General features: G+C 36.5%; 1 protein-coding gene across 4 annotated transcripts; it reads left to right on the top strand.

Annotated features, from left to right (window-relative positions):
• The first annotated feature begins 2200 nt into the window (after positions 1-2200).
• Positions 2201-9318, top strand: LOC107795018 (F-box protein At5g49610). Of its 4 annotated transcripts, none has more exons than XM_016617576.2 (3): positions 2201-2435; positions 7142-7310; positions 7986-9318. In XM_016617576.2, exons 2-3 carry the CDS (start codon positions 7146-7148, stop codon positions 9084-9086), a joined length of 1266 nt encoding a protein of 421 aa, XP_016473062.2. In that variant the 5' UTR covers positions 2201-2435; positions 7142-7145; the 3' UTR covers positions 9087-9318. The 4 variants fall into 4 exon arrangements, with proteins under 4 accessions (XP_016473062.2, XP_016473063.2, XP_075090411.1 ...); XM_016617577.2 differs by having other exon boundaries at positions 2228-2435; positions 7142-7265; XM_075234310.1 differs by lacking the exon at positions 2201-2435 and adding an exon at positions 5341-5495 and having other exon boundaries at positions 7142-7265.
• Positions 9319-20446: the final 11128 nt, after the last annotated feature.

The following is a 20446-nucleotide window of genomic DNA, read 5'->3' as shown; positions in this document are numbered from 1 at the left end:
TTTTTACAATGCATAGTTGGGCGTTATCAAATTTTGGCGTCGTTGTCGGGGACCGAACCCGGGTCACCCGCGTGACAGGAGGGAAAACTCACCACTATACTAACAGAAATCAAAGCACTTGAGGACAATAATACTTGGGAGATAATAGACTTGCCAGCTGGGAAGCAGGCCATTGGGTCAAAATGGGTATACAAAATTAAATACAAGGCTAATAGAGAAGTAGAGAGATACAATGTAAGGCTGGTTGCCAAAGGGTATAATCAAAAGGAAGGGTTGGACTACCATGATACATTTTCTCTTGTAGCAAAGATGGTCACAGTCATGACTATTATAAGTATAGCTATTGCAAAGGGCTGGCATTTGTATTAAATGGATGTTAGCAATGCCTTCCTACAAGGGTACCTATATGAGGGGGTTTATATGCAGTTGCCTCAGGGATTTTATAAGCAATGGGAGTTGAAAGTGTGTAGGCTTATGAAATCTCTCTATGGCCTCAAACAAGCATCTGGACAATGGAACATAAAGCTCACTGATGCACTAGTTTATAGTGGCTACAAACAAAGTGCATTTGATCATTCTTTATTCACAAAGCAACAAGGAAAAGAGATGGTCATCATACTAGTGTATGTTTATGATTTACTGATTACTAGAAGCTGTCCCAACTTAGTCAATGATGCTAAGACAATTTTGCATAGAAAGTTCAAAGTCAAGGACTTAGGAAAATTAAGGTATTTTCTTGGAATTGAGGTCTCAAGGTCCAAAAAAGGGATCTTACTCAATCAAAGAAAGTATGCTCTAGAATTGATTTCAGAAGAGGCTTAAGTGGAACCAGTTGCAACTCCTATAGAGTTGAATTAACAATTGACAACAGTGGAGTATGATACATATGTTCGGAAGACAGGTCATTCAGAGTTAAGGGACAATTCATCATATCAAAGATTGATAGGGAGGTTGTTATATCTAACTATCACCAAACCTGACATAAGTTTTGTAGTCCTAACTTTGAATCAGTTTATGCAAAAGCCCAAATAGTCACAAATGGAGGCAACATTGAGAGCGGTAAGATATATAAAAGGGACACCAGGTCTGGGGTTATTGATGGAGTTAGGAGCCATGGATCATCTTAGTGCATATTGTGATTCAGATTGGGCATCATGCATCAATACAAGGAGATCTGTGACAAGTTATGTTGTGAAGTTATGTAATTTTTTGATATCGTAGAAGTCAAAGAAGCAACCTACAGTGAGCAAGAGTTCAACAGAAGCTGAGTACAGAAGCATGGCTGCTATAACTGCAGAGATTACATTGCTAATAGGATTACTGGAAGACCTGGGGATAACTGTGTCTAAACCTCTTTCTTTGTTCTGCAATAATAAGGCAGCAATACAAATAGCTCTTTCTTTGTTCTGCAATAATAAGGCAGCAATACAAATAGCCGGGAATCCAATATTTCATGAGAGAACAAAGAATAGCAAGATAGACTGTCATTTTATGAGAGAAAAGATCAAGACAAGACTTATACATCCATGTTATGTTTCTTCTTCATTGCAGTTAGCAGACCTTCTAACAAAAGGATTGACTGTTGTACAACACAATTTCTTCCACCTTCCCGCTTGAGAGGGAGTATTGAGGAGTAGAGTTAGTTAGTTATATCGAGAGGGGTATTTTAGACAATAGACACGCACACATGTGAGAGACACGTGAGTGGTGGTTAGGTTGTTAAATATTGTTATACATTGTAATAGTGCATTATGAAATGAAATCATTTTCTCCTTCTTCCTCTCTGCATCATCTAGATTCTAGGGCTCAAATTGTTCATGCAAATCTAGACTCTATCTATTTACCTGTCTTGACCTGAATAAATTTTAAACGGTTGAATTATGAGATAAACTTAAATAAATCTACCATAGGCATCCTCTAACGTTACTTTAAAAAAAATTACTTGCACTTAATGTTTACATCATATAATATTAAAATATAATGATTAAGTGATTAAAAATTAAGAACATGTATTAATTAGTTGTGATTATTAAGATAAAAAAGTGTTTCCCCTGTAACCCCCACCCTATTTCTCAAGCTAAATTCTGAGAATTTCCATTTTGTTTCTTTGGCAAAAAAATGGAGTAGAAAAGTACTAGGAAAAAGCCAAGGGAGACTTGACTTAAATAGGTGACTGGGTAAAGCGAATGAAGATTAAGCACGTAACCCCTCCAATTTCCTCTTTATTGCCGAAGATTGCCTTTCTCCTCTACAGTCTCCTCAACAATAAAACCTCCTCTGCCAGTTCACACACCATTTTATTGCCTTACTTCTCTAAACCAAAAATTTCAGCAATACTCTCAAACGTCATCACCAATTTCTCAATTTCGTTCTTGTTTTCTTTCTCCAGAGTTTGTTTTTTATCAGAAAAAGACTACACTGCGCTAGCTAGCTATGTGAGTTGTTGTTTCATCTCAAATTACATCTTTACTTGCCTCAATTTCCGATCGTGTTTTAATTGTGATTACTTGTTTGATTCTATTTTAAATTTCAAGATTTTTGATCGTTTTGGCAATCAGAATTAATTCCTTTCTTGTTTATTTTCTGTCTGTCTTTCTTTCGATTGTATGACATCTGTTTTTTTTATTCGATAATTTCTTTGAATCCCTCGTTTTTTCCATCTCTTATATTTCAATCTGTTCCTGTCTACATTTTGTAGTGGAGGAAATTAATATTGATGGTTTTGATGTCAATATATTGGATTCCTCATATGGGTCAATCCCTGTTTTTGCATGAAATTATAAGAAGATTGGAAGTCTATGCTTGTATTGTTTTGATTGTTACTTAAATTTTATTGTATCGTATCATTAAATTCGTCGTTATACGTAACGACGAAATGTGTCACTTTATATAATGATCGATTTGGTGTGATCACGTCGTTATCTTATTTTTTTCTCTATCTCACCCTTTATTATTATTAAATAATTTTATTTTATCACTAACCCTACCTTTTTATATAATAATTTTACTCTGTATCATAATTTTTTTTTATAATATTGCAAGTTTATTCTTCATATTGCGGGTGCGTAATATCATGAAATAACGGCAAACGATACAATCTATCCAAACATTATATTCATCAAACGATACAGTACAATATAATGCAATACAATATGATACATTATGAAACGATACTTAACAACCATCCAAACAAATTGTTAGATTTTCTTGTTGCCTTTTTTTTTTGTAAGATTATAAATATTGAGTAATTTATACAAGACTTTCATTCCTTCCTTATTATTTTGTCAGCAAGAATTTTATTAGTGGTTTTCTACTATGATGAGTTACACCAAACCGCAGTTAAGATCATAGGAGAGTTCATTTTAATATTTGGACTTTGTGTCAAGTTGGCTAGGAGATGCGTGCTGGTACTATGTGATACTAATATAATTTCAATATCCTTTTGATACAAAGTCTTGGTCAAAATGCATGCTTTGACAACACTAGTTGTCTTTGTTAATACTCTTAGTTTTTTTGGTAGTATAGATGCCGATTCCGTGAATTTTCTGCCAAATTTCCAATTCGTTATCTTCTCTCTTTTTTAAAAAAAAAAAGTATTAATCCTAAACTGCTCCTAGCTAGTGTCTTGACTTTTCGTCCTTATGCATGGGCGTTGGATAGACATTTTCAAAAAGGATTTCTCTGAAAGTCTCTTTTCTTCAACTTCTCTGATTCTCTCTCTATCCTCTATGTTTTTTTCTTTTCTTCTCCTCCTTGTGCAAAGTTTTTTGGTAGAAGAATAAATTTCCTCTATTTCTTTCTGTAAATATGTGGGCTCTTTCTCCCTTTTATGTTCATTGGCTGATTTTTTTCGTTTTGAATTTAATCATTTATGCTAATATTCCTTGGGTGGAACCAGTGTTTTAAAAGGCGTGGGCGTAAGGCGAGACGTTTTACATATGCCTCAGCGAGGCGTAAGCCCCGAGGCACGGGGCGTAAGCCCATATATATTTAATTTTTAATATTTTATAAAATAATATAATGACAGTAAATATTTATAAACATGTAAAATTACATAAAAATTGAAGAAAATTATAAATATGTGAAATATATATATGTGCTCCATAATATCTAGCATGATTCTTAAGTATAACTAATGCTTACAAATCACTTATAATGTCTTTAACTTTTAAATAATTAAAAACTTACAATATCTTTAATAATGATCAAACTCCACATTTTACCTTCCTAAAAGTAAATAATTAATAAAATCTTTATTAGTACGATAATTAAAATATTACTCCTTCATAAATAAATACAAATTAGTTTAAGATATCAAATTAATAAAAGTGTATAACAAGGAGGGACAAATGAACTAAGACACGACCAATAATAAGTAAAGATATAAATTCGCAATACTATGTCTCATTATTAGAGTTATGCTCAATCTTCATATTTCTATCGATGAATAGAACTTTTATCATTAATTTGTTAAAGAATTTTGAAGGTCAACGATATTAATTAGAAAATTCGACACGTGATTTGCGTTAGAATGTTAGGCGAGCCCTGAGCGTTGGACGTTAGGCACGTTTAGGGCGCACGGTCGGACGCTTGGGGCGTAAGCCTCACAGAACTAAGCCCCATACATGAGCCCGGGGCATTTTGCAACTGTCCCGCCCAAGGGCGAGCCCCGGGCTAATTCCAGAAATGCCTTTTAAAACAATGGGTGAAACTATCGACCAGAGTGTTATCCTACATATGTTTTTTCTGATTCACTAAATACTTCCGTAGGAAAGTCATAAATTTTGGTTATCTTATGCTTAACCTTCAATTAGCAGAATTCTGTCCTTTTACATAACCATAACAGATGAATAGTTACATACTATAGCTTAACAATAAATTTATGAAAACTTGTTGACGAAGGATAAAATGCACAATCATATATTTATTCTAAATGTTGAGAATTTATGCTTGATTTTGTTGCCATTTTTTTACTAGAGCTTGCCATCATTGCAACTACACAAAATCTATTAAATTCCTTAAAGGATTGAATTTTATGAATTTACTATCAATACATCTTGATTAAAATAAATTTTGGAGATATTATATATCTTTTTTTCTAATTAAATATTATATATCACGATTTAAATTTATTGGGGGGTTTTCCCCCCTCTTCTTTGTTGAGAGTTTATTGGGTTAAAAGTGCTTTATTTGGATGAAAGTACCTATTCTCAAGTAAACTTTTGATGTGTAACCGCTAGGAAGACTCCAACGGAGACCTGACTTAAAGAATGACTAGTAAGCCAATGAAAATCAGCCACGTAACCCCCTCCCATCTCTTATTTATTGCCGAAGGTATATAAATTACTTCTCCTCTTCAGTTTCAGTCTCCTATACAAAACCCCACATACCACTTTTGAACTCACAACTCTCATTCCCTGCGCACGGACTGACTCTCTTCTCTCATCTTCATTAATCTCTCGTCTCCTTCGTTCGTTCTTTGGGTTTTACGACTGGTTTGTCTCTCTCTCTCTCTCTTCTCTCTCTCTCTCTCTTCTCTCTTTTTTCAAGCACCCTCTAAGTTGTTCATCTAAATTATCTCTGATCGTGTAATTGTAATTGCATGTGTAACTTCGATTCGATTCATGGTCGTTTTTGCTATCAATAATTTCTTACTTTTGTCTTTTCTTTTCGTCTTTTTGCGTTTCCAATGTGTAATCTGTTTTTGATTCCCTTGTTTTCTCCTTCTTCTTTTTTTATGTGTGCTTCTAAGAGCGTCTCTTTCAGGGGTTCTTCTTTTTACGCAAATCGTTCAGTTATAAATGATTTAATAGCCGTGTTTATGTATCATTTTATAAAGAAATATATAAATCTTGGAAGTTAATTCTAGTCTCCGATGAGATGCTCTGTTTTGTATGATATTGACTTCTATCGTCGCACTTTGACTTTAATTTCTTGATGGTTTTCTGATCTGTTTTGTGTAAATATTTTTGACTAAATTTTCCATTATATTTATGTCAGCCAGAATTGGAGCTTTTCTGCCACACCAAACCCTAGTGATGACCGTATGAGACCCTTTTTTTTATTTTTTAAATTAATCTTGGGAACATGATGCCAATATGTAAAAAAGATATCTTTTTCAAATTCTTTGATACAAAGTCTTTGTTAATAGTTTCTTTGGGAAGAATTTGGTGTAGTACAATATAAGTGGCTGATTCCTTGAAATTTCTGCCAAATTCTAATCTTTTTATTTTTCGTTGTTTTTTTCTTGATTAGAATTTAAAAAGAAGAAAGATATTGGAATTTTAGCAGAAATTTCAAGGAATCGCGATGCATGTATATTTCTGAATTAAACTGCTAATCTTTGACCTTTGACCCTTATACATGCTGTTGGTTTGAAATTTTCAACAAGGCTTTGTCTGTATTTCTCGTTTCTTCAAATTCTCTCTCTGTTCCCCTTTATGTGTTTTATCTTTTCCTCCTCGAGCATAGGCTGCAGCTAGTAGAGTTAAATTCATTTACATATTTTTGTTAATGTTTAAGGCTCTGAGATATATGATTATTTTTCTTGCCTGTTGTGTCCATTGGATGACATTTTACTTTTGCTCTTCATCTATAAAGATTGAAACCAAAGCCTAGTCATTTGTGTCTTGTATTACTTGGATGGAACTATCTCGCAAAAAGTACATTCTTCCCTTAGTTTGATATTTCTTATTCAGTGAACACTTATCTAGGAAAATTATAGGTTTGTCTCTTAATTATAGCTCCTCAATCTTATGCTTAACTTTCAATACCAGAATTGTGTGCTTTTATCTTAACATGCCACATGATTTAACAATTAAATTAGACAAATTTTTGATAATCTGTTAAAGGAGTGCCAAAAGAGCACATTTCCATTAATTATATGAATGTGATTATTTGGATACAGTAAGAACCAAAATCATAACTAACTAGGAACTAAAGCACCGTATGTTATTTAGGATGGATTCACTTCAGTTTCCAGATACATTTTTTCACGATGTATACTTGCATTATCGCCATTGTCGCTAGCTCACCATCTTTGTTGTGTTAAAGCACATCTTTATTGCAGTGACCAAATATTTTTTCTTGCTGATATATAAGTAACCTATGCCATTGGGAATGACTATTTTGTTTATTGCAGAAAAATGGAATTCTCTGAAGCAGGCTATGCCATTGGCTCTGATGAGTGGGACGATAATATTCCTGATAACTGGGACGATAGTATTCCTGATAAATGGGACAATAATATTCTTGATACCTTCAAGGTATTTCCCTCAGCAACTAAACCTCAGAAAGGTGGACTTCACTTGGTATGTTTTAACCTTTTTCTTTTTCTTCTTAGCTCAAACTCTTTATGAAATGATTAATCTTCTTTTCGATGAACAGAGCACATAGGTCTCAAACTTATCCGTGAATTGCTCTCTTTACATATTTCAGGACAAAGTTTTCGAACAAAGTGATCTCAAGAGTAAAATAGGAACTCTTTTGTTTTATTTCTTGTTTGTTAAGGTCTTTTTGCATCTTAAGTAGATTGCGTATTTCCTTAGTGTTTTAAGACAGAAGTTATAATGGGCATGTGCTGTTATCTCCGAGTTAGATTTGGCAAAAATATTGAATGACATTTTGAAGTGGTGTCGCTTAGTTCTCATACGTTACCCTGTTCTTCCCCATTTTCTTTTCTGTTTGTGATGATGAATGCACTTGACTCACCATTCATGCAATATACAAGCTTCAATTAATATCTCATTATGTTTCATGATTAGCTAATCTTTAGTCCACTGTTTTCTTGAGAATGGCATCTTCAGACCTTTCTGCTTCATAGAAATGATCTTTCTGCTTTTGTGTCTCCCTGTTTTTGAGTTTACTTTAGATGCTTTGTCAAATAATTACTTCTTAGAAGAACCAACTAAATGAGTCTATTGGAACAAAATCCCTTCATTTTGATTACTATACCTCTTTGATAAGTCTCTCGTCTTGGAATGCAGTTTGCAGATTATGACTTCACTGCCACTTATCAGATGGAAGAGGAGAAATTTCCTGCACACATCATAAGGAAAGAGGACATGAAGCTCAAAGATGTGGTGAAGGAACATGTGCTCCCTTTCCTTCCTGCTAAATCGCTGATGAAGTTTAGGGCTGTATCCAAAGAATGGGATAAATGGATAGGTGGTCCCTTATTGACCTACCAACAAAGTTTCTTATGCCAGAGTCTTTCGGGCTACTTCTATCAAGATACGAAGATGGGATGGGATCCTAGATTCATATCTCTGGACCATTCTGCAAGTGGAGTTCCCAACCCAGCACTTCATTTCTTGCCTGAAAAGGTCAAAATCCTAAGCTCTTGCAACGGCTTGCTACTTTGTCAGGGGTGGGAGAAGTATTATGTTTGCAATCCTGCAACCCAAGACTGGAAAATGCTCCCTCTTCCTCAGTATTATCATGGAGCTGAACCAGCAGTTGTTCTTGCATTTGAGCCTTCTCTTCGTAACATTGAGGTGTATTATCATGTTATCTGCGCATTTCCTTTGCTTGGGCAGCCAATTATTGGCTTTGAGATTTATTCTTCAGAATCAAATTCCTGGAAGTGCTCATCTGCATACTGTACTGAGTTAGAAAATCCAAGTCTTGTTGGTGGGGGTTTGTATATGAAGGGGGTTGTGTACTATGAGACGACATCGAATGAAGTACTGGCATTTGCTGTAAAAGATGAGCTTCCTGCAATTATATCTTTACCTACTATGCTTGTTGGGAGACATGGATCCTTGACACAGATGGAAGGAGAGCTATGCTATATCACTGCTTATAATGAGACAGGAAATGTTTTCTTAATAGATATCTACCAAGGCATGGAAATGAGCTTGAAGCGCAGTGTTAGCGTCAATCTTGGACCCAATAGGAGTTACACTCAAGAATGCGAGGTACTACCCTGTGTTAACAGTGATGCTGTGGTGATTTGTGTAGGCAGCTTCATATACTTGTATCACCCCAGGGAGCAGAAAGTTGAACGTACTATGACGAGTTCAGGCGCTATTGGTTATGGCAGAAAGTTCCTGCCCTACATAAACAGCCTTGTTACCCTACACTGAGCTGAAGAAGTCTTAATTCATCACTATGTTCATGGCTTTTCGTTGCAGTAGAAAACCACTGCTTCATCTTCTGGTTTGAAGCATGTGATCCATGAATTTACTGTTCTTTTAGAATCTCTGTTTGAATTCTGACTTGGATGTATACAAGTAGAATGCACGGTGACGTTTTCGTTTTGGTAAATAATGGATTTTGAGCAAAGACATTTCATATAGGTATTGAAATTTCTTGGGATATAATGTCTGTTATCTGTTGCTTATTCACTTTACTATCTCGCAATGAATTTCCTATTTGCTTCCTTCCTTTAGCTAGTTAGTCAGCTACATGGTTGGCTTCTCTGAAACTTAAAGGGAGTTTCAAGAATTAACCTGCAATCATCAATTACGTGAGAGTAGTGGCTATTACCCTTTTGAAGCATAGCAATTATTTCCTTTGCCTTTGTTGATTTTAAGTGGTTACAGTTTGTTTTTGATTGCTATCTCTTATGCCTTCTGAAGTGAGTTTTGCAAACATGTCAAGATATATTTAGTTTGAAGTAATTCTTCTTTTAGGGAATCAACAGATCTCTTTTGATGATATAATTTGTATTCTTTCTTCCTTTTCCAGACAAGGTGGGTTGCTCGCTCTGATGGTAAGTACCCCCACTCTCAATCAAGGGGTTGATCCCTAGAGCAAGGTGGGTAGTTCTTGGAGGGAAAGATGCCGAGGGTATATTGGAAACATCCTCTCTACTCCAGGGTAGGGGTAAGGTCTGCATACACCGGGTAGCATAATTTATGTATATAATCAGTGGCTTTGCTGGTTTTTGTAATGCCTGAGTTGGTAGGTAGATAGTCTTTTGAAATGTGCCAGAGGTAGAAAGGTGAACTCCAGCGTAAATGTCCCTTGAAATATATGTTGTTCTTGACCCTCTTCTAATAAAACCCAATCCGTGAAATGAGTACGAGAGGTCGTATTTGAGATTTTCTTTGTCCAAATCTGACAAAAGGTTTTCTTTTACAACACTGCATATTTTTGTGAATATGTGCGTTATGATTTCTTGCTTATCTTGATAAATTAGGCATCTGTGAGGAAATATAATACATTGCTCTACTATTCTTAAAAGAGTCTAGCTACTGACTGTGCAAGAGAATTTTGAAAATCCATTGAACCTACACAAAGAAAGAAGAATGAGAAAGAAAATTGTCTTACTCTTTCTTCCTTATATTAAAAAAATCCATTACTTTTCTACTATACATAAAGGTAAAGGAAAGGAAAGTGACGTCGTGTGTGCCTTCTGGAGTTAACATTTATTTCGAAAGTACATTTGGAATTTTTGATTCTTTTTCGGTGAGTTGTATTGCATTGTGTGGTCTAAAGAGTTGACTGTTTGCTCTATTTACTGAAAAGCCAGGACTATTTCCTCTATTCCCACCGCATCCTTGTACTATTATTAATGGAAATGGAAAGACTTGCAGTCCTTTTTATAAGTCTCATTTTGACCCTGCTTTTGCACCTTTTTACAATAAATGTGCTTGTACACTTTCGCAAATCCAACAGATACATGAGCCTTCTTTCAATGCCAATAAAAGTTTCATAGCTGCTGATGTCACATGAAAGTGACACGCTTCACAAGTGTGGTTCTAGCTTTTTTGGCACCATGTGATATAATTTTTTTCTTTTTGAATGTAAATATCATACGCAGTATACTAAAAAGGGAGCTCATTTTAGTAACTTAAATTTGACCTTTCTTTTCCTTGATTGTAAATTAAAATTAATCCAATCTCTTGCTTTGATTATGTAGTACTTTTTAAAAACTTGAAACCTTAATAACTTTATAACTATAAAAGTTTATCATTAAAAGTAAAAAAATATTCTTAAGATTAAAAATATTTACATGTATGAAATGTAATATTTTTTCAAAATATATTAAAATAAAAAATAGTGATACATAAAATGTAAGGGTGACAAGTGGGCCGGTCCGAGCCCGAGACTGCAGGCTAAATGGGCCGAGATTGGTAGGACCGTTAAAGGTGGGCTTGGACCGGTCTCGTGGGCCAGTTTTTGAGTAGGAACCGTTAGGACCAGGACCGTTTGGCCCGCCAAAAGACCGGGACCGGACCGGTCCCTTGGCGGGCCAAACGGTAATTTTTTTTAAAAAAACTAACCGTCTTGCTATTTAAAAAAAGAGTTGTTGGGCTTTAAAAAATAGCCGTTGGCTATTTAGAAAATAGCCATTTAACCCCCCAACTTTGTTTTAACCCCAAACTTTTTATAATTACACTTTTTCCTATTTTTAACTATAAATACTCCCTCATTCTTTCATTTTTCTTACAAAATCAATATCAATCTATCACAATCTCTCTCTAATTTTGTAACGGCCCGACTTGTCGTTTTAAGTATTAACGCCCCGTTCAATGACTTAAGGTATTGAGCAGCTTCATATTATGTGTATTGACTTGCGTGCGCGGTTGAATTCAGTTACCGGATGATTCGGGATGATTTGGGACACTTGGTCCCTAAAACGGAAGCTTAAGTCTTAGGATTTTGACCATAGTCGTAAATGTGTGAAGACGATTCCGGAATGGAGTTTCGTCGGTTCCGTTAGCTCCGTTGGGTGATTTTGGACTTAGCACTGTGTCCGGAGAATTATTTGGAGGTCCGTAGTAGAATTAAGCTTGAAATGGCGAAAGTCGAATTTTTGGAAAGTTTGACCGGGGGTTGACTTTTTTATATCGGGGTCGGAATCTGATTCTGGAAATTTGAATAGCTTCGTTATGTCAATTATGACTTGTGTGCGAAATTTGAAGTCATTCTCAATTGATTTGATGTGTTTCGGCACAAGATATAGAATTTGAAAGTTCAAAGTTCATAGATTTTGATTTGAGGTGTGATTCGTCATTTTGATGTTGTTCGATGTGATTTGAGGCCTCGAGCAGTTCCTTGTTATGTTATGGAACTGGATGGTGTGATTGAACGGGGGTCCCGAGGGGCTCGGGTGAGTTTCGGGGTAGTTTCAGACCATTTCTAGGCCATCTATAGCTGCTGGTTTTTTGCTACAGCAGTGTGCTATGCAATCACGTGGAATTGGCCGCGATCGCGAAGCACAAAATGGGGGAAAATGGCTGGTGAATCGCGATCGTGGAAGGCCTTTCGCGATCGCGTAGAGGAAATTTTCTGTTGCACTGACCCGATTTTGGAAGCTTATATCTCGCAATCTATGAGGAATTTGGAGATGATCCAAAAATGAAAGTTGTAGATCTTTATGTCTAGTTTTCAGAAATATAAACCGTTTGTTATTTGGAGTTGTGTACAAAAATTTATGGTAAATATACTACATGCTGTCCGCAAAGAGTTTGAAAATCTCTGTTGCATAGGGATGACTTTGGAAGCTTATATATCGAAATATATAAGGAATTGGTAGATGAGAAACAAATAAAAGCTATATTCCTTGGAATATAGTTTTCATAAAGTTAAACCATTCATCATTCGGAATTTTGTACAAAGAGTTATGACCATTATACTAAAGGTTGTCCAGAAGAGTTGGGGAGTTTGTTCTTTGGTCCTCAGAAGGTGTACCACTGAAGTGAACTGGAACATTGAACTACCCCAACTGGCGGGGCTGCTGGAGCCTGATTCTGGGGAGTCATCTGCTCTGGAGCGAGAGTAGTGGGAGTTTGTGCTCCTCCCCCAGCCTGTGAGACGGCTGGTGCCACTGGAAATGTACCATTCTGAGCCACGCCCTCCATAAGACTTACCAAATGGACTAGAGCGTCCTGAAGTACTGGAGTGGCTATGAATCCGTCTGGGACCTGAACTGGTCCAACTGGTACATTCTGAACTGGGACCTCATCCTGAAATTCTACCTAAGGTTCTACAACAGGTGCAACTGCTCGAGCTCTGGACTGAGCTCTGCCTCGGCCTCTAGCACGACCTCGGCCTCGACCTCTACCCCTGGACATAGTTGCCACTGGGGGTTCTTGTCCCTATCTATCGGTAGAGGTATTACATGTTCTCACCATCTGCGAGAGAATAAGAGTAGAATGGTTCAATCATCGATGATAGAATAAAATTGCATGACAGAATAAGAAAGAAGTGATATTATTCCTAAACTTCGTAGCCTCTAAGAGATAAGTACAGACATCTCTGTACCGATCCTTCAGACTCTACTAAGCTTTCCCGTGACTCGTGAGACCTATGTAACCTAGGGTTTTGATACTAACTGTCACGGCCCGAAATTCCCATCATCGGACCGTGATGGCGCCTAACATTTCATTTGCTAGGCAAGCCAACGTTAGAATAATATTATCCATTTTTAAAATAATTTTAAATTTATTAATAACAAGGAAACAAATGCGGAAGCAAAGTTTGAAATATAGTGAAATAATCCATCAAACAACGGTGTCTAAATACCATCCCAGAATTGGTGTCACAAGTGCACGAGCTTCTAGAATAAATACAAATAAAGGTCTGAATAATATAAAGTTGTCTGGAAATAAACACACAGCTAAAGTACAATAGACGAGGACTTCAGAACTGCGGACGCCATGCAGTTATACCTCAAGTCTCCTCTGGTAGCTGCAATCCGAGCAAGTCTATGGTACGCCGATGAGACCAACTCCAAAATCTGCACAAGAAGTGCAGAGTTTAGTATCAGTACAACCGACCCCATGTACTGGTAAGTGCTGAGCCTAACCTCGACGAAGTAGTGACGAGGCTAAGGCGGTTCACTTACATTAACCTGTACGTAATATTAATAGCAACAACAAATAATAGAAATAAATCAGGTAACTCATTTATAATAATTAAAGCCAACTCAGCAGTCATAATCCATTATTATTTCAACCAATTCTAATACAGCGTGCAACCCGCTCTCACAATATATTCACATTCAATTCTGTTGCAGCGTGCAACCTGCTCTCCCAATATATTCCTTTTAATCAAGTCTGTCATATATTTATTTCAATCAAGTATATATATAGACTTTTAAATAAGTCTGTTGCGGCGTGCAATCTGATCCCCCAATATTGACTTTTAAATAAGTCTATTGCGGCGTGCAATCCGATCCCCCAATATTGACTTTTAAATAAGTCTATTGCGGCGTGCAATCCGATCCCCCGTGCAACCCGTTCCCCCAAAATAATTTTAAACAACTCATAAATGTAATAAAACTTACTCCAATAAATACCACGTCCAATGAAAAATTATTAAGTATCAAGGCACACAAAAATTATAATTTATTTATGAACCAAACAATGACAAATAACAATTTATTATGAAAATCATTAGGTAGTTTAATATTTAATATACTAAATGTCAAATAACAATTTAAAACACATAATTCAAATAGCATGTAACAATTAATGGAGGAATTCAAGAATTAATATTTGACAAAGAATAGGAGAGATACAATTATTATAATAATTAATTTATGATTTAAAATAATTTATGATTTTTCAAGTAAGCAGGCAAACAATTAATTTGACGACGTATAGACACTCATCACCTCGCCTATACGTCGTTCACATGAAATTCACATAACAAATAATTTAAGGGTTCTATGCCCTCAAGTCAAGGTTAACCACGACACATACATCGCTTTGTAAATTCCAATCAATTACTCAACCACAACTTTTCCTTTTAAATTTGTCTTCGAAAGCTTCAAATCTATTCACAAATAATTTGATATATTCAATACTAATCATAGGAATTAATTCCATATGAGTTTATAATTTTTCCGGATAAAACTTCGAAATTCATTGAAATATTCGACAGTAGGACCCACGTCTCAAATCTTGGAAAAAATTACGAAATCCGAACACTCGTTCCGATACGAGTTCAACCATACCAAATTTGTCCAATTCCGATATCAAATGGACCTTCAAATCTTAATTTTTTATTTTTGGAAAGTTTTACAAAAATTCCAATTTCCTTTGGTTATAGAACACTTACCCAATCCAAAGTCGTGAAAATCAACCTTGAAATCGCCCAAATCCGAGACTCAAAACTCAAAAATAAGTAAAAATGGCTAAGACCCGATTTTATGTATTCTGCCCAGCATTTTCGCATCTGCGGTGCCTGGGCTCGCATCTGCGAATAGGGGCTGCCAGGCGAGGTTCCGCATCTGCGGACAAAATGTCGCACCTGCGACGTCCGCTTCTGCGCACAAGGGTCGCGCCTGCGAAGGCCGCATCTGCGATGGATGTCTCGCTTCTGCGAGCTCGCACCTGCGGTCAAAATTCCGCAGGTGTGATTATACGAGAACCCAAATTTCAGATTTTTGCTTAAATCCAATTCTTGTTCCGATTTCAGTCTGTTTCACTCTCGGGGTACTCGGGATCCCGCTCAAATATACCAACAAGTCCCGTAACATAATACGGACTGACTCGGGGTCTAAAATCACATCAAACAACACTGAAATTATAATTCACACCCCGATTCGAACTTTAAGTTTTAAACTTTTAAATGACATAACGGAGTTGTTCAAATTTCCAGAATCGGATTCCGGCTCCAATATCAAAAAGTCAACCACGTGGTCAAACTTGGAATATTTAGCCTTTAAATTGTTAGTTCCGTTAAATGGTCATAACTCGAGTTAGGGACCTCCAAATTAAATTTCGGATATACTCCCAAGTCCCAAATCACGATACGGAGCTACCGAAATTTTCAAAATACTGATCTGGATCTGTTTGCTCAAAATGTTGACCAAAGTCAACTTAGTTGTGTTTTAAAGCTCTATTTCCCATTTTAATCCATTTTTCATATGAAAACTTTTCTGGAAACTTTTACGGACTGTGCACGTAAGTCGAGGAATGATAAAAGGTGCTTTTCGAGGTCTTAGAACACATAATTACTTATTAAATTTAAAGATGACATTTTGGGTCATCACATAAAGCCAATAAGGCCTGCTGCAGGCGGGCAGCCTCGATCCAGAACAATAAAAATGTATAAAGCCATTTTGGCCTGCTGCAAGCAGGAAGCCCCGATCCATTTAATAATAACATATATAAAGCCAAATGGCCTGCTGCATTGCGCAGCTCAATCCCATAAATATCCTCATAATAGACAATTATTACTGAGTGTGAAATGTATTTTTAGAACAATTAATTCAACAGCATCACGACCCCATGGGTCCTAAAATATCGGCACATCGCCTAAACATGATCTTTATTACTAGCCTCAGCTTAATTCTTCTAACACGTGCCACATGTTCAGATAATAACATGATTCTTTAATTTTTCTACTTCACGGGATTTATTCAAGACACACTTTCTGTGGTGCACGTCTACATGTTCGTCACCTATCATGTGTGTCACCTCTAAACAATTCATATCATACCAAATTCGGGGATTCATACCCTTAGAACCAAGTTTAGAAGTGTTACTTACCTCAAACCGTGTAATTCTTTACTCCTGTATACATTTGCCTCGTGAATTTGCCTCCAAACGCCTCGAATCTAGCCACAACTAATTCGATTCAGTCAATAAAATTTATTGGAATTAATTCCATAAGAAAATGTTAATTTTCCATAAAAATCCAAAATTTAGCTCAAAAATCGCTCATGGTGTCTCAGAATCCGACGAAACTCACAAAATCCGACAACCCATCCAATTACAAGTTCAACCATACTAATTTCACTCAAATTCGACTCTGAATCGGTGTTCAAATCTCAAAAATTTATATTTTATGAAATTGTAGAAATTCCTCCGATTTCTCTTGCAAAATCAATAATCTAACGCCGAAAATGAAGATTAATTCATGGAATATAATCACAAGGGAGTCAAGAACACTTACCCCAAGTTGTGTGGAAAATTTCCTCTCCAAAGTCGCCCAATCCGAGCTCCAAAATCTGAAAATGAAGAAAGAAACCAAAACCCATGATTTTATCTTCTGTCCAGTCATTTACTCTTCGCGATCACGAAAAATGCTTCGCGATCGTGAAGCACAAAAATTTCCAGCCCAAAATTTGCCTTTCGCGATAGCGGAAAATGCTCCGCGATCGCGAAGCACAAATGCCGAGCTCTTCCAGACAGCCTCTAGTATAATGGTCATAACCTTTTGTACAAAACTCCGAATTGAAATTAGTTTAGCTTTCTGACAAATAGACACCAAGGGCTATAACTTTTATATGTTGCTCTTCTCCCAATTTCTTATATATTCCGAGATATAAGCTTTCAGAGTCAGCCTTGTGCAATAGAGAATTTCCAAACTCTTCCCAGACAGCCTATAGTATATACATCATAATTTTTTGTACACAATTCCAAATTACAAAGAGTTTACATTTCGGAAAACTAAACACAAAGGGCTACAACTCTCATTTTTGGATCATCTCCAAATTCCTTATAGATTGTGAGATATAAGCTTTTAAAGTCAAGTCAGTGCAACAGAAGTTTGTTCTACACGATCGCGAAAAGACTTCCGCGATCACGATGCACACTGCCCAAACAGCAAAATTGCTCTTTGCAATCGCAACCAATTGTCCGCGATCGCGATGCATACCTTTGTGGCCAAAAACCAGCAACTAAGAATGGCCTAGAAATGGTCTGAAACCACCCCAAAACTCACTCGAGCCTCTAGGGACCTCAACCAAATATACCAACAAGTCCTAAAACATCATACGAACTTAGTCGAAGCCTCAAATCACATCAAACAATGCTAAAATCATGAATCATGTCCCAATTCGAGATTAATAAACTTTGAAATTTCAAGTTCTATATCTTGTGCCGAAATACATCAAATCAATCTGGAATGAATTTAAATTTTGCACACAAGTCATAAATGACATAACGAAGTTATTCCAATTTCCAGAATTGGATTCCGACATCGATATCAAAAAGTCAACCCCCGGTCAAATTTTCAAAAAATTCAACTTTCGGCATTTCAAGCTTAATTCTATTACGGGCCTCCAAATAATTTTTCGGACACGCTCCTAAGTCCAAAATCACCATACGGAGCTATTTGAATCATCAAAATTATATTTCGGGGTCGTTTACACATAAGTCACCATCTGGTCAACTATTTCAACTAAAGCTTCCAATATGAAATTTATTCTTCCAAACTAACTCTGAAATACCTTAAAACCAAAACTGACAATTCACACAAGTCATAATACTTCGTAGGAAGTTATTCAAGACTTTAAATAGTTGAAAGAAGCGTAGATGCTCAAAATGACCATTCGGGTTGTTACAATCTCCCCCACTTAAACATACATTCGTCCTCGAACGTGCCAAGAGTTGTTTCCTAGCCATCAAATCACTGTTCCATCTTACCACATACGTATTTGGGGTGAACCCCCCGCCACCCTATTCCATATAGGCTTGACAACACAACACCATTGAAATCATTGATTTAACTTTGGCCCATAAACCTTGGAAATTAATTTCCAACCTTTATAATTTCTTTCAAGACACAAATCTTACTTTACACACTATATGATTTTGAACAAGTTGTATCAGGCCATAACCATAACCACGGATATAATCAACTAACATATTACACAACTCACATGCTCGTAGCACCATTCCTGATCACAGTGACTACTCCAAAACCAACCACATACTAGTATGAAACCCATATCGAACCAAACCTCATTCCAAAATCTTCGTACACTGTTGATAATAAAAGAAACACGCGAAATTTCATAACCACTTACCAGACCAACAAGTCACAGAGCTCTCTCGCCCCAACCAAAACCATAATCACTTTCTGAGCCGACTTTCAATATTATACTCCCGAATATACCGAAATCAAACCTGATAGTACCCATTCTAGATCCAATGACCTTATATTACTAAACACAACTGTTCCATAGACATGCTGCACCAATATAACTTAGAGTCACAATTGTGATGCTATAAGCTCATTATATATAGTAGAACCAAGACACACAAATTTAATAACAGTAACCATCTCTTCTGGAGCTCACATTAACAGCACTCGCACGGACAACTCACGTGCTATAGTATTAATATCCGGACCCGCACGGACAACTCACGTGCTATAGTATCAATATCTGGACCCGCACGGACAACTCCCTTGCCAATAATATCAGTATATGGATCCGCATGGACAACTCACGTGCCAATAACATAATCCGCCTAGCATGGTCACAGGCCTTTAATTCAAGCATAACATACGGGAGCAATCAAATAAGTACACATGAACCATCGTAACTGATCACAACTCCAGCACTCGCATGGCTATCACATCCTTCATGCACGATCATCCCACTAGGAATATTCCCATAATTCCTCCGTGCCATATAGAAATAATTTGAATATCAGCAGTTTATCAACCAGGTGAGTACTGCAACCAATGAACATCCGTAAGTCAAAACACAATGCGCCTTTTGAAATGCGCACCCTTCTCAGGGATTACCGAGCAGTTATAACATTCATCTAATTATCTAAAATTGACCATTCTGTCTAAAATTCATGATCTTCCTTTCAAGAATGAACTGCCACCTTGTACATGTAATTCTTAATCCCACATAACACACCACATCTATCATGCCATCATGTGACAAGTACAAGAATCTCATTATCATCTTTGAGTCACCAACAATTTACATACCCTATTAATTAGAAACCTTTCTCTTGCTTCTTTTCACGAGGATTCCACAATACACAACATGTTTCCCACACCGGTAGAAAATATCCGGCTCAAACCATGGTAGAAACTATCCAACTTAAATCTCAGATTTTAACCATAAATAAATCCGCCAAAAATCCTCAATTGTTACATATTAATCTCGAATCCATTAGAACTTTCTCGAGAGTCACCCCCTTTGTTCAAATCCACATTACACCGCCCAAATAGGCCAAAAGACATGTGCCCCATTAGCATAACAACACTCAAGGAAGTAACTCTACTTTAATACCACCTATCAAATTCATACTCCGTGAGCACTACGTCATTTACAAATAACATCCCATAATTTTCATATACTCATAAAGAGCAATATAACCCGTATCTAGAAATTTCCTTACTCGAGTCATTCTCGAACTCCACCTCTGCAAGTCATCACTGATTCCCAAGTATACTTCAGACCAAAACAAAAAAACAATTTGACACATAACCATGAATTGAATTGTCAATAGTAGGCTCCCCCACTTGTCTCAAAGCCATAGATTAAAATACTTGATAACTCACAATTTATTACTGCCTTAATAATGCAGTCAGTTCAACGAAAATTCTTCTCAAGCTCAAGACACACCAACCATAAAATACCTCAATCGTCCCCTAATCTCACCTTCATTCTCTTAACATTCAAGTTAGCTTTCTCAACCATATTCAAATTTGAATCTCAACACATACACCCCGCTAGCAGAAAAGAAACTCTCTATTCACATCATAAGGAATACACTTACATAAATTACTCCGC

Source organism: Nicotiana tabacum, chromosome 17 (assembly GCF_000715075.1).
Source record: "Nicotiana tabacum cultivar K326 chromosome 17, ASM71507v2, whole genome shotgun sequence".
NCBI lineage: Eukaryota > Viridiplantae > Streptophyta > Magnoliopsida > Solanales > Solanaceae > Nicotiana > Nicotiana tabacum.
Note: the sequence above shows the minus strand (reverse complement) of the source record. Positions and strands in the feature narration are given on the sequence as shown.